Below are 25,509 nucleotides of genomic sequence, written 5' to 3'. Positions count from 1 at the left end.
GTAAACTAAGTTTTCTTCCAACCTGTGCTTTATGCTGTTGCACTACACATTTTCTTCATTATTTCCTTTAAGCTATATGTTCACATTGCTGTTTCTGTATTACTGTGTACTACATACATTTTGTGATAGGAGGTCCCCTTTCAGCTATGTGCTCTGGGACTTCCTTCTGTATATTCGTGTATGCATGTATGTTTGTAATGAATCAAATAAACTTAAACTTTACAGAGACTTCAGTGTTTGCCTACCTGGGTCTTGCCATATTCAGCTACCGACTTATCATCAAGCCTTCTCTTATAATATGGAGCATTGTGAGTGTGTTTTTGACTTACCTTTTTATTCCTGCATCCTCCTTCCCCGAGGGTGAGGTGGCTGGCTAAATATTAGTTAATCCCCCTGCTCCTTATAGTGAATAGCCATCAAGGGTTTATGACATAGCCTTTGGGTTCTCTGTTCGTGTATAAACAATATCATCAAATGCACTGCCTGCCAGATTGTTCCAGTCACTCTCTGTACGAGGGTATGGCATGAAAAAGACATTAGAAGCTGGCAGACTTTCTTGTCATATTTTTCATGTTCAAAGCTGCCTACCGGTATTGAAAAAATATTTTGACAAAGGTATACAACAAGGCAAAGTGACAGTGATGGATTTACTGAAGCGCTGACCCTGTAGCTTTCTGCCATCAGCTTCTTGCATGATTGCACAAGATGGGTTAGCTTTTGCACAATATAATTACACATTACTGCTCAGGATTGCATTGGTTTAAAGGTAAAACAGCTATTCACTATAGTCAAAACTCGATCTAAAGAAACACGATTTTATGAAGTTCCCGATCTAAGGAAAAAAATTCCATTCCGTGGCAAGTACCCATAAGGTTCAATGTTGTCATCAACCCGAATTGATGAAACTAGCTTGCATTAACCCTGATTTAACGAAGCTTTTCCAGAAATAAATGAGTAAAGAAAGCTGCGATTCTAATTTTAAAGCAGATGGGTCTTTCTTCAAGTGTGCACTCTAATGCTATCGCATTAAAACATCTAGGCACCCTAGTCACAGACCTAGCTTTATTTTGACGAGGCTGCACGCTGCGCCCATGCACAGAACAGCGGACTCAGCAGTCACTAGTGTTCTTACATACCAGATGGCACTAGGGGCTGTAGTAGTTGGGCCATCCTCGCGGACTTTTTACATGTGCAGGCATGGATTAACAGCAAATACAATGCCGCAGTAGTTTTGGGTGTCGCTATGTTACAATTTTAGATTTCGTAGGACCGAAAAATCCATTACTCGATTTTCCAAACTTCCCGCTTTAACAAAATAATTTGAGCATGGTCACCACTTCGTTAAATCGAGTTTCAACTGTATGTGCAGTGCTGTGAGCGCTAACATGTGCACAGATCTAGGATGTTCTCTGTACCAGTGTTCTGTTTCCCTCCCTCCTTCTCTCTCTGAGCCTCTTAAACTTCACATTTAAACAAAAATGTTGCAGTGCACTTTGCTACAGCCAAACTGCTAGCAGACTTCGTGAACATTTTTGTTTTCATCGCTTGGTAACAGTAGCAGTCAATACAATGTTCTGATCATTGAACATGTAATAAAACAAAAAAACTTTGCGAACTTGCTTTAAGTATCAAAAGTTCAGTTTAACCAGGTTGTGTTCCAAGAACATGCTCAATGTTTTTGTAAATGTGAAATGAAACAGTCATTAATTGTCAGGATGACTGTTTCCTTTCATTTCATTAATTGTCAGGAACCCGCCGTGGTTGCTCAGTGGCTATGGTGTTAGGCTGCTGAGCACGAGGTCGCAGGATCGAATCCCAGCCATGGCGGCCGCATTTCGGTGGGGGTGAAATGCGAAAACACCCGTGTACTTTGATTTAGGTGCACGTTAAAGAACCCCAGGTGGTCGAAATTTCCGGAGTCCCCCACTACGGCGTGCCTCATAATCAGAAAGTGGTTTTGGCACGTAAAACCCCATAATTTAATTTTTTTTTTAATTGTCAAGAAATTGCTGAGACAGGTTTATTAAGAACTCTGTAAGAGAACTTAGTCTAAGAAATTTTATACAGTGCCTGCAAGAACTTTTGGTCATTCAGTTATGATTTTTGCTGCTTGTGTAACAATTACCTTTGCCATAATGAAGGACCTTGGCTTAATAAAGCATTGTTTTATGCTAGTTTGGTACATTCTGGTTAAAATAAAATGCTGTAAGTGTGACAGACATCAGGAACACATGTTACGAAAATGGGAGCGAACTTGCAACTGCTAATTTAGGACAAAAGGACAGCAATTTTTTAAGGCAGTTGCAAACACATGCCGAATATGAGTACAAGACAGCGACAGCAATCGACAATGCCAGCTATGCAGAAATGGCTGTCCACGAATTTCTTTTCCTTATTGCTAAGTGCTAAAGATCTGCTAATACACTTATCAACTCCTTTCCTAATGTTGACTGCTTTGACTCTGTCTCAAAGAACCAGTTGAAACATTTTACTGTCTCAAACAAACTGCACATAGTTGGCACCCTTCGTCGTGTATCCCTTCTTACGTTACTTGTTGTGCCTTTCTTTTTTCTCAAAGGGCCTTGGTTGTATGTTTGACAAAAGTAGTCTGGACCTGTGACGTTGGTGCAGAGAACTGTCTTCATAAATTTATAGAACGAGTGCTTCATACACAACATATGCAAGGTCTCCTGCAATTTGCCAACACTCCTGCTATACTCTGTTTCAGTAGTTACTTGCAGCAGGGCCAAGGCTACATGACCTGCAAGTGCAGATTCTTGCACAGCGAGATGTAGTGCCATAATTCAGAACACATTGCACAACTAAATTGCCTTGACAAGGGGTCTTGTTGGCAGGTATTTACTTGGAAGTTTCTCTGCAGGACACTGCAGGAAACTGTCACAGGACAGTTTATTGCACAATTTTGCTTGGTATTTTAATAAAATATATATTGAGGCTCTGTGACGCTGAAAATAAAGTTCTCCATTTGTTCGAATGAAAATGTGCTAAGAACAAAAAAGTTAATGCAACACTGCCGCATAGTCATTAATTTGCATTTATAAGCACAAACAATTATTTGCTCTGACAGTGGCTCAATTCATAAGTGTATTTGGCACAGCCACAACACTGCGGAGGACTCCCTCCTGGGCAATGCTTCGTCCTTCAAAAAGATGTCTGTAGACGTGCCAGTAATATCATTGCAAACTGCTCTTTTATGAGAAAGGAACGAATAAGTTGACATTGAACGTGCTTAGAACAGTGCAGAAGGAGTGCGGTAAACATGCACAAATTCTAATTAAGAAAATGGCTGCACTTACGAATGTCAGTCAGTGCACCGTGTACAAGTGGATTCTCCAAGAGGTATCAAGAGATGGTGCCACCATCCCATGCGGCACGCTAGCTGAGCACTCCTTCTGAACCCTCCGCTTCCGCTGTCTCTGCAACCCCCTTTCTCCTCTGTATCTCGAAATATCTTGAAGACGCATGCCTGCCTTTTTGGTGTCATAGTGAACATGAGATGAATTTTCTAGTGCTCCTGTCACAAAAACTGATCTCGCTGCCAAGTTGCAGTCTTTATAGATGCTGCCGCCCCCTGCACTGCAGCGCTTGCTGCTAGCAGACAACAGGGCACAGAAGGGCACCTTTAACATGTGTTCACCCTTCTAATTAGTTAAAAAGAGCCGGTAGCTTCCATAGTGCTGCACGGAACTACTGAAACAGAGTAGTATAGGCTGGAAACAGGTCTGCATGTACAAAACCATAAAATTATACTGTTTTCATTTTGTTTTGCTTCCTTGTTTAAGGCAGTGTACTGTATTAATCACATTACCAACATCATAACCAATATAATTTGTCTTTACGAGATTGTTTTCCTTCTGTTGTGACCAGGAGAAATCAAACAGAGGTTGCTGAACTATTCAGTTAGGTGAAGAAGCTTATTTGGTTTGCTCTAAGGAGAATCTATGTTAGTGATTGCATGCACATTGTAACTGTGAATGTGGATTCATGTGCTCGAATATGGCAGTAGTGTGAGCAGTAGCAGTAACATTAATATTATCATCCACCATGGTGGCGTAGTGGCTTCAGCATTGCGCTGCTAGGCCCGAGGTTGCGGGATTGAATCCTGGCCACATCGACCGCACCTTGATGGGGGCAAAATGAAAAAATGCCCATGTACCATGCATTGAGTGCATGTTTAAGAACTCCAGGAGGTCAAAACCAAAAATTTGTCATTTTTTCTTATTTAACATAATATTGAAGCATTGTGAGTGTGCTATAATTGGAATAGCACTGGTAGGCCCGTGTACATTATGGCTTCTTATTTCCCTCTTTTCTTTGTTGAAGTATGTAGCAAAGGGAGAAGCCATCTTCTGTGCAAAAGGCAGTAAATACTCACTAAATGTTTGTGGTCAGAGAGAGCAAAACCCCATGAAATTCACATAAGGATGATGAATGAGTATGGCAGCACCCATTTCCAAGAGAAAAGGCTGCAAGGAGACCAATGCATTTTAAAACAGTCGGACACCACTTGGTACATTTGGTTATCCCAACATGGCCACCATTGCTGTGGAGACAGATTTCACTGGTGTTATTTTTCATCAGAGTTGTCACATTCGTCTGGGAATTCTTGCCAGGGAACTTGATATTGTTGTATCCACAGATACTGTTCTCACTGAAATCCTCCACAACTATTTCAAATTATGTTTGTGCTGAGTGTCTAGGATGCTGATTGACAGGCATGAGACAATCTATGTGTCCTCCTACATAGCATATGTACTTAGCCCACTGTAATGTAGGAAAAGCAAAGTTCTGTCCAAGGTTCATAATCCTACAGCACTTTTACATTGATGTCACACAGCCAGTTTAGATTGCTATCGAGCCCGATCCGGATGGAAATCCTTGACCACGATCGGCTCCCTCCCTTGGCTCTTGTGCAAAGGAGCCAACATGACCGAAAAATTTAATCTGAATCAGGGTTGATTGTGATCAAAAGTGTGCCATGTGACATCCGTATAAATACAGTCCTGATCTCATCAGTGTTATTACCACGTGATTGGACCACTGAGAATGCTTTGAGGGGATGATAACTTGATGCTGACAAAAATTCCGAAGGAGTGTATATCTGACTAGGACTGCTTAAAAAAAAAAGGAAGCAGTTTTCAGATGAAATGCAGAATGTGCTATCGCAAAAAGTACCATAAAAACCTGAATAATACAGATCTGCGTGTAATAAGAGGCAAGATTTGGGGTTAGCAAAAAAATTTTCATCCATGTATAATATGAGTCAAGTAAATTGAGCAAAAATATTTATTTACATCGAACTTCATGCTTTAATCATTTTCATCCTTGGTTGTGCTGTCTTTGGACAGTTCTTTGTCCGAGAACTCTTCCCAGAGATGGTCATCTGTGCCATCAAGTCCGTTTGAAATGCCGCACTTAAAAGCACGACACACAAGGGGTCCTCCAGGATGCTTGCCCATGCATTCGCAATCCACTTGCATGATGTGGATCAGGAGTGCCATCACTAGATGGCACCTCCTGTATGCTAGAGGATGATGAGGATGGTGGTAGCCATGCAGCAATAACAAAAATTAAACTTCGAGCCCAATTTTTTGGTGAAATTTTGGTCTGGATCTGCATATAGCACAAGGCAGAAACTTGGGATGCTAATAAGTGGAAAAAATTCTTGTATTATGTGCAGGTGTCTTACAGTACTATGAAAAGAATGATGATTTTATTAAGAAATGAAATATTGTTTATATGTCTGATTGAGAATTTGGCCTGTTGCTTGCTCTGCCTGTATAAGGTGCATGGTCATTTGTAAAGGCTGGCTTACATTGCACAGCATGCATTCCATTCTTTTTAATGATCTGTTTTCTATTTCTGTAGTGATCTACTTGCTACATTATCAGGTGAAACATGGATTTTGTGGAATTTGGAGGGAGGGTTATGCTTATTTTTTAGCATAGATCTAGGCTTTTGCATAAGCTCCTTATACTTGCCCGAGTAATAGCCCACTAACAGCTAGTGGGCATTTAGATTGCAGAACTCTGTACCTTGTCTTTTGGTATAACCAGTGCCTATTAGCCTGCTTTAGAAGCTATTTGTCAGCATTTTTTTGTGCATTCGAGATAGCAGTTTCTGGCTTGTCCTGTAAGGAGATTAACCATTTAACCTGAATTTAGGCTGCTAAGTTAAATGCTGACAGTTTCTGTTAAGGCGTCATAATGTGCCTCCTGCAGGAAGAATTAGTGCTTTTCTGGTCACATGGTATGAAATAGTCACAGAAAGTTGGACTTTCGTGCCATCTTGTTCTCAGAAGGCTCAATATGCATTCATCTGTGCATGAATATAAATAAGTAAGCAACTTGTGATATTCTCAATTGCTAAATTCTTTTTTTACCTGGCCTTTTTGTAAAATTAATAAGGATGAGACTCTTCATCATTATTGCTTGTGTACTCTTTCCTCCCGTAATATTTAATACCTATCAAACGTTTATCATAAATGCTATTTTACACTTTAGTGCCCGTGTCTCAACCTCTCTCAGAGTCTTAAATAAGCCACATGTGATGTACTGTATTTACTCATGTATTTCCATTTTCCTTCTTTTGAACGCTTTCAGATACTTTGTCTGCTTGGGCGAGCAGCAAACATATACCCATTGTCATTTCTAATGAACTACTTCAGAGAGCACAAGATTACCAAAAAGATGATGTTTATCATGTGGTACAGTGGTAAGCTACAATGCTGCTGTTGACTCGCTGATATAGACAGTGAAACAGTAAGACAGTCATTGGCTCAAGTCTTTTGCTGGTGAAACATTAATGATTGGTTAAATATACTGAAAAAAGTCAAGACTGTAATTGAAATAATTGCATACTAAAATCTGTTGTTCACGTCTACAGTACAACCTTACCTTGACTTTCAGGTGCCTGAGCTATGGGGAAAATTCCTGTAATATTCCACAGCATTGTATTGGAATACTTCAACTGCACACTTAACTGAAAAACACAATGAAAGAGGGGTGGTACAAAATAGGAAATGTAATGTACACTTGCATAATTTTGCACAATTCAGTTCATGTTTTGTCCCATCTCCTGTGTACTATCTTGTTTAACAGTAACCTGTATAACAGAACTTGCTTAGATATGGAAGACCAACCAGCTCCTCCACAAGTTGCGCACTCTGTTTCATGTTTTGTCCCAACCCCCTTTCAGAGTGTTTACCAGTAATCGGTATATCATAACTTGGCCAGGTATGGACTACAAGCTGTACTTCAGCATGCATCTTATGTGCGAAGTGGGGGAACATGGTGTTTGACCAATGAAGGCTCAGCTTTTTACCAGTTTCTTCCACTCATGGATGTAGGGGATGGTGCAAAAAAAATGAATAGAATGAATAAACAACTTAGGAACACTCACTCATATTTATGAGTAATATATATATGGTCATGTTTTTTTAAGTTTCTTGGCATTTTACTATGGTCAGTGTATGTGGTGTTAAGTCGCGCTGTGATAGTAACTATGTGTACTTTGTTCTTTCTGTGTTATATTTGTTGTGACACCATATTCTTGTGGCTCATAATTCTCCATGTTTGCATGATGGAATAGGTATCTTGCTACTTGTAGAGATAATAGCATTAATTTGAAGCCTCCCGACCCTTGTTAAAAAGTTTGTACTTTGATATGAAGTAAGCATTTGTTACTGCATCTGACTGCTTTTTGTTGCAATATTTGTTCTTGTCTTTTACAAAGAATGTATACTGGATAACACGACTCTGACTAGGGCCCCCCTTCATCCCACTCTTGCCCACTTTGCTTTTATACCACCCTGAATTAATAAAAAAAATTGATATTGTTGATTGATTACAGCTGTTATAGTACTCCCTCACTGCCTCCATGTAATCCAAGAACAGCATGGCTGCATGGCGATAGTACAATAATGAAAGTGGCTGCAACTGTGTTTAATGATAGCAGGTGCCGTTGAATGACTGATTTAACCTATTTCACTTACACAAAAAAGTTTTTAAGCATTTTGCGGAGAAACAGCCAATGACCTTGGCGTAAGCTTGCTTAATCTGCAGTAGTAAAAATTTGGCCAAGTGTAAGTGCAACCATCTACAATATCTCAAGTGGCACTGTTATCAGTTATGATTTTCATTTGTGATCATTTGTGACCATTCCTGCTTCTTGGTTAAAAGCACAGTTGTAATTTTGATTTGGTGTCATGGCAAGTAGCACAGGACATTATTTGAGTAGTGTGCTGAGGATCCACTTAGTGCTGCAGTATGTTTGTCTTTTCCTTTTGTGTTTTGCTAGGGCTCAGAGGTGCCATTGCATATGCTTTGGCTATGCATTTGGACTTTGATGATGAGAAACGCCACGTGGTTGTGACAACAACACTCATAATAGTGCTCTTCACAATACTGGTTATAGGTGGCTCCACAATGCCTCTCTTGAAGGTAAGGTAATCATTTGACTTGTTCAAAGCAGCTCCAAATAAATAGTGCCTACTAAAAGTGGGGTTGATAAGAGAGAACTGTATAAATGGCTTTATCTGCTAAAGTGCTGCTGCTGCTGTTGTTGTTTTTTTGCCCTCGAATTTCACACAGTGATTGCCCTTCATGATGAATTTTGTCACCATTTTAGGATGCAGTAGTTGTTTTACAGGATAAATCAGATGCCTATGTGTCTATGGATATATTGTACAAAAAATTTAATTTTCTCAGTGAAAGGAATGGTAGTGCTGGAAGGTGAAACTGGAAGGTGCTGTATTTTCTGCAACAAGCGTTTTGCCCTTGGCAGACAGTGCAACCACAAACAAGTCAGCAGTTTAGCCAAAAGTTTGTTTCTACTGCTCTTTCTTATCAACATTTGGTGTGTTGAAACTTTCAAGTGTTTCAAGTGCAGGCCATAGTGGAAGAATAGACAAGTGTGTGAGCAATGCTGCCTGGCTACGGTGCAGGTGCAGCACAACCATGGTCATATTTATGTTGTCCACTACCAGGGTGACCACAGGGTGACCACAGGGTGTTGGGGTCATCATTTTATATTGTCTGCAGGGAGGTCTGACACATTGCCCTTGCTCAAAAGTGGTGTGCTATTCTGTTCAAGAATCATCTAATTGAAATTACAAATTACATGTGATGAGCGAAACGAGAACAAGGTGAAAGCAGGAGCCAAGATTTCGACAAGTGGACTTGTCTTCTTCATGGCGACGTATGCTTTTTCCGCCACAGTATATATAGGTGGGGTTCTTCTAAAGGGGAGAGGGTGTAAGGCGGGTAGGTGCGGCAACGAGGGAAGGTGTGTTAGCTTGTCGAATTGAGAATAAAGGAATGCTGCGCAGAAGGCCAAGGCCAGGGCCAACCCCCACCCCCCGTCTGTCAACCACGTGTCAACGCACGCGTGTTAGCCGGCGTGTCAACGGTATCTGACACGCCAGCTGAAAAAAAAAGGGGGGGGGGGGAGGAAAAAAAAGGGATACGCCAAAAAAAAACTAAACTAAGTGTTGTTGCCTATAGCTTGAACTTTAGCATAGCAAATAGATTCTAAAGCTCCCTTTAAAACGTTTATGCCTATTCGTTGCAATGTTTTGAACTTATGGATAAGGTATGATTCTCTGTATTTTCTTTCTCATTCAGAACGGAAATCTGACTGTAAGATGTAGAGTTTAAGTTCATCAAAGTCATGACCTGGTTGGTTGAAATGCTCGGCGACGGCTTTAGGAAGCTTTTTAGTTATGGCCGCGCGATGTCCGTTTAATCTGACGTTCATTGATTGTCCTGTTTCACTGATATATTGTTTCTTACAGAATGAACATTCAACCATATAAATCACATCCGAACTTGTACAAGTGAAGCTAGATTTGACTTCATGTGTATAACTATTTGCGGTGCTTTTAATTTTAATGTCACTTTGAAGGTGCCTGCAGGTTTTGCACCTGGGGTGACAACATGCTTTTATTATGGGGGATGCTGTTGGCTGACTTTTGCTTGCACTAACATATCTTTAAAGTTCCTGTTTTGGCGATAGGTAACCCTAGGTACATCCAGGAATGCCTTTCTCAGACGCTCGTTACTTGATAATATTGGGTGGTATTTTCGTAGGATGTTGTTTATGTTTAAGAGTGCATTAGAATATTTTGTTATAAAGGCCGGCGGTCTGTCATATTCTAGTGTGGGCTGTTACATTTACATGTGGGCTGTTACAGTTACATGTGAAGCATTTTGAACCACATATTCAGTACCACACCCATAGTACCAAATACAAGGAACATATCCTGGTATATGATTCACGACGAGACCCTGCTTGTCAAATGATGCTCTGTCTCTGCAGAAATGAAAATTTCCATGTGAAGTGTTGAATGCAGCCATGAACCTTTATGATCACCAATCACTGTGCCCTCAGGAGTGCCATTTGCGCTCACATTATTGTTATGCACATGGCAGTGACATAGACCACTTAGGAGGAAGCGTCTGTGGAAGCTGCACTGTAAATCTCTGAGTTACCTAGGGCCAATATCTCCATGCCAGTTGCAAAATGTTTTGCAGACCTACCACAATAATTTCTAATGACAATTTTGTAAGGTATCATCACCTTTAAATCAATAGAGTAAAATGTGTTTTTGTTAGATGTGCAAGAAGGCCTGCTGAGTGCAGCACATGGAAATGAAATCCTCTGTGACCTTGTCTTGCAATGCGGGTTTGTTTGTATGCCATCTTGGAATACTAGTGCGTTGCAAACAAGATGACGACATGAAAAGATCACATGAATGCACAGACGTGGCATTGTCTGTGTGTGTGCTTTTCTCATGCCCTCGTCTTGCTTGTGCTACACTACTATGTGATGTTTTGTGATGTTCAGGCAAAGCAAGACCGCTGATAATGTACACAGCTGTAAAATACGTGCCAGTCATTTAACTTTTATTGAAGCAATACACAGCTTGTATGCTGTCATTGGGTGATGCTGCGGCAAAGTTTGTGGAAATTCGTTTATAGAGAACCGTCACACCACTAAGAATGTTCTTTTCAAATGATTCGTACACTCGTTTGCTGGTCAAGCTGATCTCTGATGAGTTCAGAACAAGTAGAAAACTGGTAGCACATGATTTTGTAGTTTCTTGCATATATATGGACTGTATCAGTGATTACATGAACTAGCGAGATCTCAAGTTTCCTTTTATTTTTTTATAATTCATTCAGGCTCTTTGTCTCCAAGACAATAATAAAGTTCTTGGGCTAAAAGTATAGCAACATTCTCTATGTCGGCTGCACTACAAAGCTGCTTTTTAACTAAAAACTCTTGGCCACAGGCATTTCCACTGGAAGTACGGATCACTGATAGCTCAAGGGAAAGGTGCAAATACAAAAGCAGTGGTCAGTGTCACATAGCTAGAATCACGCTTTCTTAAATTCCCCCCCCCCCTTTTTTTTTATGTGCTCATCCAGAAATCGGGTCCTCTCACACACCAAACTCTGCTCCACCTGTCCTTCAGGACAAGCTGGTCTCTCTGTTCTCCGCCAGGTTCTCCTCAAAACAGCCAGTGGCTGTTCAGAGTTTGAACGATTGAAAAGTTGAATAGCAACATTCTATTATCGATTCCAGTTGGTATCCCCATATTGCTTTCAAAAAGGAATGCAGAAGGGGGTCTGTAGATGAGATTTCGTGGTTAGAAGAAGGCTTTTCAGGACTGCTCACTTCCAGATCTTTGCAATATTCTTGCAAACATTATCTAATGTAAGATTTTCGAATACATCTGAAGACTTTGTAAAAAATACAAGCATCTCTTGCTCTGCACTGTTTCTTTATTAGCATTTGTGTTAATTGCAGTTATTGTAGTATTATTTTACTATCCACATGTACTACAAGCTAGATATTTATCCAAAGCAGTACAATCTTCATATGTGTACTCATTTGCAAACAAATAAAGAAAATTGGTAGAATGTTCTTGAAAAGATTGGAGCTCACAACAAAAAATATCATGGTCGAACTCTGGCAATGGCTTCATGTGAAAGCACAATTGAAAAGAATTTTGTTCTAGTACTGTTCAGAAGAAAATTATTTTTGTACAGTAGTTAAGACAGAAAGCCAAGCTGGTTGGTTGCTTGAATTGCGCTACATATTTGTATTCCTAAAGAGAGAATAGTACAGCTTAATGTAGGAATAGCACTGAACTTAACTGGCTTATTACAGCAGAATTGGGCAATACCAACCGATTGTGTTGTAATAAACCTGTTGAGGCCTGCTGCTTATCTTGTCTCTGTGATGTCGTGCTCTATCTTTAATGCTGCAATAATTTATCTCTTGCTCCTTTTAAACTAAAACATGTATTTGGTTGGCTGAAAATTTACAAAAATGATGGTGAATTTTATTGTAGTGTGGTTAAACAAACACAGAAGATAAAAAGCAGCAAAGAAAATGTTTTGTTCTTTGACCAATAAATGAATACTGCCTCAAAAATTTCATCTCACTTTTATTTTTTATATAGCTGTCAACTTTGAAGTCACGTCATGAGGGCTCAATTCATTGAACTGACATTAAATCATCTATTATACCTTCTTTTAATGCGACCAATTTAAAATGTGCACCAAGTGAAACATGTTTTCGGGCATATTGAGCAGGACTTCTCCATACATCACACAAATCAGTGGAGTAGTTGCATATTATTACTGATGCACAGGTCAGTGCAGCAGTCACAAGCCATACCATGATTGCCTTACCAAAAACTTTGATTGATTGGATAATATGGGCGAGAAGGTGATGAAGCTGTTACATGTTACAAGAGAACCAACAGCTGTGGACAAGGCTTATTTTGTTGCAAATGGAGAGAAGTTCTGAGTGAAAAATAAACACAAAAAAATGGCTGAGGGAGCACACACCTAGCTCCTGGCAGCCGGGCAACTATATAATGAAGAAAAAGAAAACTAGAAAGAAATTCGTGTCAGTACTACTTTAAGGTATTAGTATTCATTGCTCTGCTTATTTTACCATAGTACTACATTGTTGAAGAAAACACACCATCAGCTGTAAATTTATCCACTTGTGTCTTTATATGCTATTTTAAATGTGTGTTGCTGCATGTGTGATTTTTATTTCAGTTTTTGAAGGCAGACAAACAGACCACAAGAAAAAAGCGCCGAAGAGCACGACAAGTCACTCTAAGCAAAACCAAAGAAATGGTCAGTAATGTTATTTTTTTACATCAATTAGAATTTCTTTATTGCTTTCATTTGTAGTAGTTTGTCGGATGGTTTTAATTTAAATTTTCGCTTATAGTATACTAGTATTTCTTTTCCCTAGGCCTTTATGTGCACACGTGGCTTGTTGAGTGGTGCACTCCTTCACTCAAATTCATTCAGCTTCATATTCAGTACTGTCTTTGTTACCAAATTTGTTTTGGGTGCGTTGCTCTAACAAGCGCAGAGTTTAGATCGTGTCTGGTCTCATAGCATGATGCCATTCATAATAAACTGAAGTGACACTGAAGTATTAGGGAGCTTTAGGTTTGGCACAATCAGAGTTAGGGTACCCAAACTACAGGGCGCACAAAAGAACACGAAATAAGTTTAAAAAAACATAAGCAGAGCATGGGGCTTTGGGTACGCAAAAACGCTTGGGTGCGCTATTTCTAAAACTCCCTAGTGACTGCCTGCCATGGTGGCATAGTAGCTATGCATTTCAACGGGAGTGAAATGGAAGAACACCCATGTACTTGAATTTAGGTGCAGGTTAGAGAACCCCAGATGGTCAAAATTAATCTGAAGTCCCCCACTACAGCTTGCCTCATAATCATATTGTGGTTTTGGTAGGTAAAACCCCAGAATTAAATTTTTTAACTTTCCCTATAAGCTCTTTGTGAAGCCTCCAAGATAATTGTTGTGCATAATGAAAATTCTTTCACCATAGTGGCATAGTCCATCCTGGCAGCACAACTACCTGCTGAATGGTGTTTACTCATGTGTTGTCACTACCTCCAGACACCTGTACCTCTAGAAAACGTGAGGAATCTCACCAATGCCATTGAGACAGAGATAAGAGATTAAGTACTGCAGTGTCAAAGCTGCTGTGTTGTAGGTGCATGGAATGACGACACATGAATATTCCTCATGCTAGAAGCAGCCAGTGTTTCGCACAGTTTGAGCCGCAATCTTAGTGTACAGAAGTACAACCAAACAGATTGAAGTACAAACCAAAGTACAAGCCAAACAGTACAAACCAAACAGATTGCTGATCCTGCAGCAATCTATTTACAGGTGTAGGTGATGAGATCTTGCATTTGAGCTGACAGCTTAGGTAGGGGTAATGTAAGAACAAAAATTATCCTTGCAGTACCTTGATGCTTTAGTACACTACATTCATTTTGCATGTTCCCTGTCTTGAACAGAACAACCAGTGGTGTCAGGATTAGTAGCAGGCTTTCTTTTTTACTATGACACTGTTTCATGCACCAGCAGTGTTGCGTATTGTAGCATAAAAGGAACACCTTTCGGGCGTAGACATCAGGAATAAATGGAGGCCTAAACAGTTAGATAATGCTTGAAAGACACTTTGCACCCGTACCTAAAGGGAAAAAATGGCTAAAGTTAGGACAAATTGCTTAGTGATCTCTGTGGGGTATAAATTTTCACTGCTTATTTAACAGCAAATAAGCTGCCACTGGGGTTAAATAATGTTTCAGTTAGCTGTCATGCTATGTGTCTTGGCGCCTGCTCACCACCAAGTTATCCTTTCTCTTACAGTATTTTCAAAGCCACATATATTTTAGTAAAATATTCACTGACGTTTATCTAGCAACTGCTGATGATATCTGTTGACCAAGGGTACTCGTGAAGTTGTACCATTATGACTGCTATAAAATTTACCAAAAGCTTGGATGTGCTCTGGCACCTGACTGCCGCTCTCTCATTCCTTTTTCATTATTTTTCCAAGTAGTTTTCTCTTGCTAACATATAAGCCAGTTTGTGGCTTATCAATTATTAACATCCCTGTTTGTGTCACTTAAAAAGATTGTTTGCTGTGTCATTTGTTTACTTTCTAATAATGCACTTTTATGGATGTCATTGGGTGTTTTAAAATCACTTGCCTAGTGTACCCTGCTAGGGATTACAAGTTTTATTTTGTGAAATGCCTAAAGCAATACCTCTGTGGTGCTTCTTTCTGCTAGGGTCAAACAATTGATGCAGAGCATCTGTCTGAACTGACAGAAGAGGAATATGAAGTCAACTTCATGAAAAGCAACATCAAGGGCTTTATTCTGCTGGATTTAAAGTACCTCATTCCATTCTTCACTCGCCGGTTTACCCAGAAGGTGACAATCTTTCTTGAAATAAATGAATGTTTATTTCTCTTTCTTTACATGAGAGAAGGTGGCTGTGTATAAGGACAGTTGATAGCACAGCTTGACAGCAATGACAGGGTTCCAGCTCTGGTTTGAAAGTATAAAATAGAGTAAGATATAGGTAATTAACAGGAGACCAGGACTTGTGTGTGACGTGGGTATGTTCCATGTTTCGGTTCTTTGTATAAATGGTCAACATTGGTGTTTGTGAGTAGATTGGAAATAACAAGAATAGCTGCACTTGTCATTAAAGAAAAGCTTGGTAGAAAAGCAAAATACTAATTATGCATGACAACAGCCGCTACAACATAGAAATGCTTGAACAAGGACTGGCTATGGTAGAAGAAATGTCTGCTATAGCTCTTAATGCCTTCTTCTATAAAATTGAGAGTTTACTTTCTGCAGCAGTTCATCCCATGATCATTTTAACTGACCAAACAGAAATGAATTGTTATCAATGTAGTCCACCAACTGCATTCCTTTCTTTTATTGAGCATGGTCTACAATTCTACATAATCCACTGCTAGCATTCAGTAACTGAAAAACAAAGTTGAATCTGAATGACACCGGGTGGCTTCATGGCTTCCTTCTTTTTTCTGTCTTTTCCTATTAATTTTAAATAAAATGAAAAACTAAAGTTATTGTGTAAAGGTAATTTTCTATCTTGCATTCAAGTAAAACTGTTCTCTCTTATAAGAGCTCAGTTCAAACACGTGAGGGAGTATATGGCTTTCAAACATCTGAGAGAGTATGTGGCTAACTGTTATTAGTTTTGCAAATAAAAAGCAATTGTGTTTATGAACCTTTCTTGTAATGAGACTGCAGAACCAAAGTGCACTCGATGTAGCGTGCTTTAACTTTTATGTAGTGAAAATGTATTTGCCACTCTTTGAGGTATGTATATCTCAGTAAAAAGATGCCACTATCCATACCTTTGCATGGTATTTACCAGAAATTGTGTGTGAATCATTTTTGTTGCTTTACTCACCTCACTGCAAATAAAAATGTGATATAAGACAAAAAGTAGAGGTGGTGCAGTATAATTTATGTTGAACCAACTTGAAATGTGAGAAAGTTGAAGTGCTTCAGAAAGGCAGATCAACATTTGGATCGATGGACTTCTCATTGCCAATTCTGTCTGGTCAACTTTCATCCTCGAGTTTCATATGGTTGTCCAGTGATGATCCAGCATTGCAGTGGTAGTGGCGACCTGCAAAGGAAGAGCCAAAGCAAAAATGACTAGCAAGTGTGGCATGTTTTCAAGAGGTTCATGCACATTAGCCTGAATACATCTGGAAACGCATTACACTGCTACATGTCCTTGTTGTTCCTTTGCATGTTGCTGCTGCCATTACAATGGTCCATAGCATGCCCTTACTTTCTCAAGGGTGCAACAAAGTAATAATTGTATCATCTTTTATGCAACCAGTTTAACATGCATGCCAAGTGCATTTCAGCTTTGAGCTTAATGTAGGCTTTCAGGTTGCATCATGAAAATTTGATGTGGCGGTCACATGGTATCTCAAACTGCTGACACACATATTGTTGGCAAGGTGCAGTTGACACGAGCTACACCATGACTGTATCTCCAAGTGCTGGATGTGTTCTGCCACACAAGTTATTCTTTGCTCCTTTGTCTTGCACTTCTCTGTATTTGACAAAGGGTAAGCCTTTTCTTACGCTGTCACTTTTCTGGGAACAGTGAGCACCCTGTATTGCCTTTCATCCTATGGAAGGCCAATATGCACAGCATGACCATACATGGTCATGGTATGGCATTCTGCCACGGCACCTGGCTGACTCACCCCGAATTTATATCAGTGGTTTGTGATACACTGTAACCACCATTTGCTATTTCTCTGACATAGCCTCCTTCAATCTGCTTCAAGCCCAAAACATAACACTTGGCAGACATTTTGAATTGGTTGAATTAAAATATGATGTAATTATGTGCTGCGTACCCATGGAGTTGTGGACTCGTGCTGTAATGATTGAGTTGACAGCAAGCCATTAAAAAAAAATTAACAAGAATAGTGTGCTTGTACACCTTTAAAGCAAACAAAAACTTATTATTGCATTCCAAAGCTTATTATTGCATTCTATTTGCTGTTTTGTCCACCTTAGTGTGCACTGACCTGTTCTTTGCATCACTGCAACATGTTTTTAATGGCTGCATGCAGGAGGTGCAGGACGGCAAGATCCAAATGACTGACCTGACCAACCAGTGGTACCAAGCCATTCGCGCTCCCATTGATGAAAGTGAAAATGAAGACTCTGAAATCAATAGTGTTTAGGAGTCTGTGGCTTGCTGTGCTGTTACTTTCTTAATGAATGTGAGAAGGTAGTGTTTTTTTTTTAGTCTTGTTAATCTGTATGTGGCAAGAGATCTTGCATTTGCTTTCTTCATTGCAAGTATAATTCAAGAATTTTTTAATTTAAAATGTTGATAGTCAGATGTGTGCTGTGGTATATACTCTTTATGATAATTGACATTAAGCACATGTGATAGCATCTTGACAAAAATGCATGCATGTTTAGCGAGTTGGAACTAGGTAAACACACCACTTATGGATACCTATCTTTTAGGTCGGAGGGTTCCTATGTGGCACATTGTGCTGGAAACATATCACTGAACTGATGTCTTGCACCAAGTACAGTGTGGCCTACATATGCCATCATTGTTTATAATATAGGATCAAGTGCAATGCAGCTCCTTCAGTCCACAAAGCATTAAACTACTCGCCTACTGCTTTAAAACCAACTGCTTGAAGAAAAGTGCATCCTACGATGCACTCTCTAGACTTTCCTGCATTGCACATGGCAGACAAGGCACTGTTCTGAGCACGACAGCAACCTCGTAAATGACATGCATATATTGGCAAGAAGCTGGCAGAGGAAAAGAAAGATGAAAGTAAAATTTTGTGGCACCTTTTGATGAGGCATCATCTGAAACCACATGACATAATTACTGTTCATTGCATCTGTTATGTTCTGTTATCATTCACCGCGGTTGCTGCTGTTACCATGGCTCCACATGTGGTCACATGTGGAGCCATGGTAACAGCAGCAACCATGGTGAATGATGAGTACTTGTGGGGAGCGTCAGATGTGCTGTAGCAGCAGCATGAAATGCACAAACGCATGAATCTGTGCTTATCACTGAGACAGTGTTTCACAGGAGTTATTGTTGCCTCGCCTAGATATGCATCACAGAAAAATTCGTTGATTTTTCGTATCTTTTGCTGCTCTAGTGTATTGTATACTTCTTAGAATGCCTTGCAAATGCCAGCTGCATGTACTGTTAAGAGCAATAGCCTAGTACCACTCGAGCAGCTACCATCACTGCACCATCTCGCAACATAGTTGTGCAGTTTGGCCACTACGTTAGTCAAAGTGCAGTGTTGTTCTTGAGAGTACACTTACTTGAAAAATACAGGTTTATGGTTGTACTGTAATACCATTTATACCATAAACCGTTGAGACTCCTGCCGCACATGTTTAAGTGGTCTACACTGAATGTCAGTCATGCTATGTCATGGGGCTGCACTGCTGAAAGCTACAGAACTCAAGGAAGCATAAAACAAATGCAGTAGACTTCCATTAATCCAACGCTAGCTAATTAAATTTTTTGTTTAATTTGATCTCATGGGAAGGTCCTGACCATCATTATTACATCCATATGAGCCATGCCTTTTTTTTTGTATTGATGATCTACAATGTGGCATGCATAAAATAATTTGACATCAAGTGATGCGGGCATGTGCTCTATGCACCACTGCTGGCAGCCAAAAAGTAAAAATCGTGTCAGAGTGGCTAGCGAGACATGGAATATCACAAGTACAAGAGTGGCAAGGAACACAAATGTCTAGCAAGCAAACACAGAGATAAAGGAGCCATTTGTTCCTGCAACGGCTGCTCAACCGAAGTCTGCCCATTTGATATGTATGTGTGATGTCACACCCCAGCCAGGACTGTGCAGCTCATCATTATCGCCATGATTTTAGTGCCAGCAATCAGAAAGTAAAGAGCCAAAACACGATAGAATGAATGCAAGAAGAGGGGGGCTATCAGCTAAGATGTGCAGTTTGCTAAAAGAGTGTACAGGTAGAGGTGAATTTTTTGTTTATATTTATTCCATACAGGAAGCAGGGCTAGATAATTGTACAGGAGGTTCACTTGGAGAGAGAGCAAGAGTGAACCAAGGAAGCAGGCAGGGCAAAGGACAGTTAGGAACTTACCTTCTAGGTAACAGCTGGGAGATGTAGCAGGTCCATAATGAGATGCGATATCCCACCAAAGGCACTGAATTGCGACCCACAGTTGGCACCACCTCATTAAACTTAGTAAGCACCAACAGCAAGCGAAAGTTTACAGTCCAGTGGCTAGTGACCATGTATACTTGAGCAGCAGTACAAAGGACAAGAGCTGTGGTAATTCCAAGATAACATATTGATGTGTCTGGGTGAGCAGTCAAGCTAGGCCTGATGCAAGAGAGGTGTTGTTGCATGAAACATGTCTGAATACATTAGCAGGCTGTGCGTCCTGCTTCATGAAGCATTTTTCTTTTTCTGATAATGCAGAAACAGCTGCTGATTATCACAGAATAATTAGGCAAACAGAAACATAGAACATTTGGACGTCTTGATGCCTTCTAATACAATCTGTCAGATAATTGGACTGAGTTTCATGCTCCCATTCCCATTAAAGTCGAAGTAACAGATGTCAACTGTAGTGCTTTTAGTATTCTTTTGCTGTCACATTTTGTTTTAGGTTATGTGTGGGGCAACCTCATTGCTGCTATCTTTCTTCTGGTCGTCAGTTGTGTTTTTCTTCTTAGAGCATGCAGCGCTCAAACTTTTTCTTGTATTTGTCAAAAATTGAATTAGCCATGATAAAGGTTAGCAGTCATTGAGACTGCACAGGCTGGTATCATGATTATCTTACCTTGATGCTATGGAGGTCCTTGTCATGTGTCAAGTTGCCTGAACCTTGCATATGGAACTTGTAGCACTCTCTCAGCTGCAGTAGTGGTCAAGTATCAGCTGTAGCAGTTGTGCTGCCTGTTACATTCTTTCTTTCCCCCTTTTTCGTGCTTTATTGTGCTGCCACTTCGGGAATTAAACAGCCGCATCAGCTGCATGAGGAATTGCTGCCCTCTGGTAGCAGCCGAAAATAACAGCGTAATTTTGAAGTGATAAATCTGGTGCAATATATACAACACATTAAAGATGGCAGTTCTCAGGTTCATGTGTAAGAAATAATACCTGGGGAATAATGCACACAGAAATTTCTTTGTAGAAAAAAAAATCACTGTGCATGGTGTAACAGCGTTAAATTTTTTGTTGTTTACATTTTATTTGAATTAAAAGCCACTGCTTACAGCTGATTGAAGTAAGCTGTAGTGTAAGCAGGGAAGTTTGAGACAGTTTTACAGAATAGAACAGATTTTGTGGTTATCATTTTGTTACCAATTTTTTTGTCTCGCCATGCTATTGCAGTAACAGTGATATTGCCAAAGAGGGAGGCAGTAGTCATGTGTATTTTACAGCATATTTAACCCATCTATGCTATCGTTCATTGTTGACCAACCTATTGCATGAAAGTGCCATCATTTCTTGCAGGCCTGTTGTACTTTGTGTGAAACAGAAATGAACTTTTTTTTTATTTTGTATAGTGTAACTTGATGTAAATGGAAATTTTATACATTATGTAATGCCTAAGAAATTATTAGTAGTATAAACTGTCTCAGGTAGTTCTTGAGTACCTTGCAGTGGGAGTACACTTACATAAACACCTCAAAGGGCAGCATTCATAGGTAATGTTTTCATATATCTTACTTTTGAGAAATTGACAAATTTAACTGCTTATAATCGGAAACTTTTACCTGCTCCATAGTGATTCCTCTTGGAGAGTGTTTTAGGCAAATTGGTCTTTGGAAAGAAACAAAATATTCTATACATATGTACAAATGATTCATGAATAATGTGTGTGTTCATTTCTGTCGTTCTCTTTGGTCACCTAGCTAGTAAATCTTAGCTGAGTTGTGCTACTTTTCAAAGCAGCCTCAGTGCCAAGACTCTCGCTGCATGTCTTGCAGTAAACAGTATACATGAACTACTAACATTTTGTTCTATCTTATTAATTAATTACCTGCAGCACAGTGGCATATGGTATTTCCCAATTCACTGAAAAGCCTTCAGTATTAATAAATACAAGTAGCCTTTCTCATGAAATAAAAGGAAAGACATTGTAAATGTTGTTTGGTTACATCTGTGCCATGAAGGGACTGACAACTGGCCAGAATGTGTTGTGAGTTGTTAATAAAAATGAAATGACCTAGATTTATAGCTGTGGAGAAAGCTATATTTTGTTTATCAAGCTGATGTTCCTGCAGTTAATGTTTTATGAACTATTGAAATATATTCACAATAATAGGTGGTGTCCGAATCTACACCCCAGCGACATTATTTTTTTAAAATCCAGCACGCTGTTTGTGAGTTAAGTAGGAATTATAATTTCAGATTGGCAAAAGAAAGTCTCAACAACTAGTGTTCCTGTATGCGGGAGCATATGCAGGGATGCTATCAAAAACCAGTAAGTGGTATGGCCTGGCGGCGAAGTCTTGGTACTTCGGATGTAGTATACGAGATTACACTATGTAAGTCAGCTGTTATCATGCATAGCATACTTGATGCTTAAAATTGCAGTTCGTATATTATTAGGCTCTTGCACTTTATTCTATGCATATTACAAAGTAAAAAAAAGTGTACACCAGCGAGCGATGCTGCCTTCATGGTAATGAATGGAGTGGCAAAACGGGCAGGGCTGTTCGGTGCATTGTGCTGCACAGGCTGTTGTACACATGCAAGTTTTTTCATTGGTACCCCATGTTATGCGGTCTCTGTGGCATATAAAATGCCATTGATGAATTGTGCCGTGAATGGGTGCCAGCAGTGCTTCCATTGCAGTGCTGGCATATCCTGGCTTGGCTAAAAAAGAAGCCTGGCGCAGGCAGCCAGCAAAAGCATGGCTTTCGATATCGGTTTGTGTTACCTGGAGGGAGCCATTGTTGCAGCACAGATTTGGACACAACCTATTATTGTAACAATATTTCACTGCTTCAAAAAAATATGAACCGTAGGAGCATCGGCTTGATAAACAAAGTATAACTTTTTTACAGCTAGAGCCTCACTTTTCGTTCGGTTCCCACCAATACTGGCGCATAATCGCTATGGCGCTCATCTATCACTATTTCCAGCATGTTTCTTGAACATGACTGCATCCTCAGTGCAGATTAAAAAATTCATATTAAATAATTTTCCACGCATTTTTCACATAACCACTATATGATTGGACAGTCAGACCAGTAAGCTTTCGATTGCACTAAACAAACGGCTACCATAAAAATTGCTTGTCAGTCCCTTTAATGGGGTTGGTGCTTAAGACATACCGTGGTTTTAAGATGATGATGTAGCCCACTTAGGTTCAGAATATTTTATTGGAGAAACCTATGTCTACTGTGTAAACCAACTTAAGATACAATACAAAGTGCTAAATTTTTCTTTCCTTGTTTTTCATGTTAAACCACAAGCTGTATTTATTGCCTTAGTTTTGTCAAATACGGTTCTCTGTACATTTACAACCTCAATCTCATGCTAGTGCTTTAGCAACATTGTTCATGTAGTGACAAAGGGGTAGTTTTTCTGTGTAAACCAGATGGTGTGTTAAAGACTAGATTTTTACTAGATTTGAGGCCCACATTTTGAGCCTCTGTAGCATTTTCATGCACTTAGAGTTTTTGTGCAGATAGACAACCACTATAATCTGCATTGCAGTTGTTCCTGAGCTGGCCTAAATATGTGCCTCCTGCATTCCGCCCATTAATGTAGCATGGGTTAGCATCAGACTGCATGGTTGCATAAAGTCACCACAAGTTTCATCATGACAGGTTGTCTAGAGGCTTGCGAGCTCACCACGCAGTATGCAGATGACATATGACACCCCAAATCTTTCTCTCCGTGTCCCTAATATATCATCTGCAGCAGTGTCAGTCGGGTTGAATAAATGTTTCATTGCATAGGAGATAGCTCTTTGGCCTAATGCACGAGAAGAAGGGTAGAAGGTTTTAGTTAATGATTTGGAAAGACAAGGCATGCTGCAAGACGCAGTTTGAATCAATTAAATTTGTGCGTGAATTTGCTATACACACAATGGAATACTTCATTGAACAAGTATGGTGTTTTATTTCACAATTGTTGAGTGAAGAAATGATCGTGTATTGACGTAATATTTCTGTGGAAACCCGCAAGGTGGAGAGAAGCAATTAATAAAGGGAAAGTGAGACATCCACCCAAACGTAGCTAAGTGCTGCAAAGGAAACCCATACAGGTTCCTCGAAAGAAAAGCTCCACAGTTGAAGAAAAATTCGTCCTGGTCCAGGACCAGACCAGACAGACAGACAGACAATGAACTTTATTTGATCCTGAGGAGCTTCAGCGGAGGCCCCTATCGGGGACCCGCGGAAGCCGCTGGCCGCGTCCAAGTCGGGGCAGGAATGCCGTGATGTTCCGCCCTTTCTCGGGCCCTCTGGATTGCCTCTTGTTGTGTCTGGAGCGATGGGCTCCGGAGTGCCTCTTGCCAGTCGGCTTCGCTGGAGAGGACCAGACCAAAAAAATTTTTCTTCAACTGTGAAGCTTTTTTTTTAAGAAACCTGTATGGGTTTCCTTTGTAGCACTTAGCTACATTTGGGTGGATGTCTCACTTTCCCTTAATTGATCCAGTGTATTGTTTCAACTTCATCAGATTAGCCCAAATCATGGCTACATGCTATTCTAGTTTACAGCCTCAGCACACCCGATGTGTATCTGCATACACCCGACATTGTGCAATACAGACCATGCATGCAATTCACTGTAACAGCAGTATGCTGGCAAATGAAGCATTCATGGCAGTGGCGTAGCCAGGGGGGTGCTGACCAAGCTTCATGCCCCCCACTTCCCCTGCTACCCTGCTTCCTTTTATGCCTGGCATGTCGCCTATGAACGAATGCGCATATTCCGCGAACCACCCCAGACAAGTACAGCATGGTACATGCCTTCAGGCTGACCAAAGACCTGCTCAAGGTGAATGTTGTATTATTATGCACCAAGCATGGGATACTTAACAGAGAATAATGAAACTTTAGCCTCCTCCGAAAAAAAAAAAAAATCCTGGCTACATGCCTGATTCATGGCAAGGTAAACTGCATAGCTAAGCGCACCAACAAAGTTTGCATATTATGCAGCACACTTTTCCTTTTTAACAACATTTTAGTGCTGTTTACGGCTGAGGAATGAGTTTTATTTCTCTTAGTGCAATTTTTCCCACTTTAAAACCATTGAGTGCACTTACTATGCCATATTTCACATGTAATGGCAGTATTACTTTTTATAACCCCTTCTTTCTTAATTTGCAGCCTACTGAAGGTATGTGTTATCCGTTATGAAAATTGAGTTCGTGTGTGCAATACTATGAACATTTCATTGATTGTGGCATAGCGCTGCATGCCTCGTAGTGCTGAAGGTTTCAGTGTGCTGCAAGATTTAATCAGTCATCAGAACAAAGCAGAAGGCAAATTTTAAGAGTTAGTAAGACTTGAAATTTTGGCTATCACATTGATTGAATCATGGAACAAAAGTTTATTTCACTAATAAATGCATCTTGCTTTTTGTAAATGCAAGCCTTTGAAGTGACACTGTGTATATAGCAGTTAGGAAATTGGCACATTTGCCAAGAAAGGATAAACTTTTGTATGACAAACTATGCCGTAATGCAGCTGTATTGTATTACGTACATAAACAGGAGACGTACAGCTGCCTCTGTGATTAACTTTGTTTTCCATTTTTTGTTGTAATCTGCAGAACAATTTATGAATGTCTAAAGTGCAACTAGAAAGGAAAGTGTAGCCATACAATATGCGAATATCCTTGTGATGGTTTATGTTGCCTTTTTTACATGCTAATAAAAATGTATTTCATATTGTTTGAAATGTATTTTGTATTTAACTTTTCGTTGAATCATCCCAATGGCTGGCAATATTTGAGACAGCCACTGCTGGTAGTGTGCTGACACTTTTCCGTTTCCATAGCCCAGGGAATAGGTAGGGGCAGGTGAAGGAACAATGTGTGACC

The 25,509-nt window shown here is 40.0% G+C and overlaps 1 protein-coding gene across 1 annotated transcript in view; it reads left to right on the top strand.

The window, feature by feature from the left end:
- Nhe1 (Na[+]/H[+] hydrogen exchanger 1) overlaps positions 1 to 25,367 on the top strand; it is a 55,001-nt gene extending 29,634 nt beyond the window's left edge. Inside the window, exons 11-16 of the mRNA XM_065433309.1 lie at positions 226 to 308; positions 6,624 to 6,735; positions 8,320 to 8,462; positions 13,101 to 13,181; positions 15,167 to 15,310; positions 17,521 to 25,367. Coding sequence (XP_065289381.1) covers positions 226 to 308; positions 6,624 to 6,735; positions 8,320 to 8,462; positions 13,101 to 13,181; positions 15,167 to 15,310; positions 17,521 to 17,634 — 677 coding nt within the window. The 3' untranslated portion in view covers positions 17,635 to 25,367. The remainder of the gene's footprint in view (positions 1 to 225; positions 309 to 6,623; positions 6,736 to 8,319; positions 8,463 to 13,100; positions 13,182 to 15,166; positions 15,311 to 17,520) is intronic.
- Positions 25,368 to 25,509: the final 142 nt, after the last annotated feature.

Source organism: Dermacentor albipictus, chromosome 1, assembly GCF_038994185.2.
Source record: "Dermacentor albipictus isolate Rhodes 1998 colony chromosome 1, USDA_Dalb.pri_finalv2, whole genome shotgun sequence".
NCBI classification, from domain to species: domain Eukaryota; kingdom Metazoa; phylum Arthropoda; class Arachnida; order Ixodida; family Ixodidae; genus Dermacentor; species Dermacentor albipictus.
The sequence above is the reverse complement of the archived record's forward strand: the minus strand, read 5'-3'. Positions and strand labels throughout refer to the sequence as shown.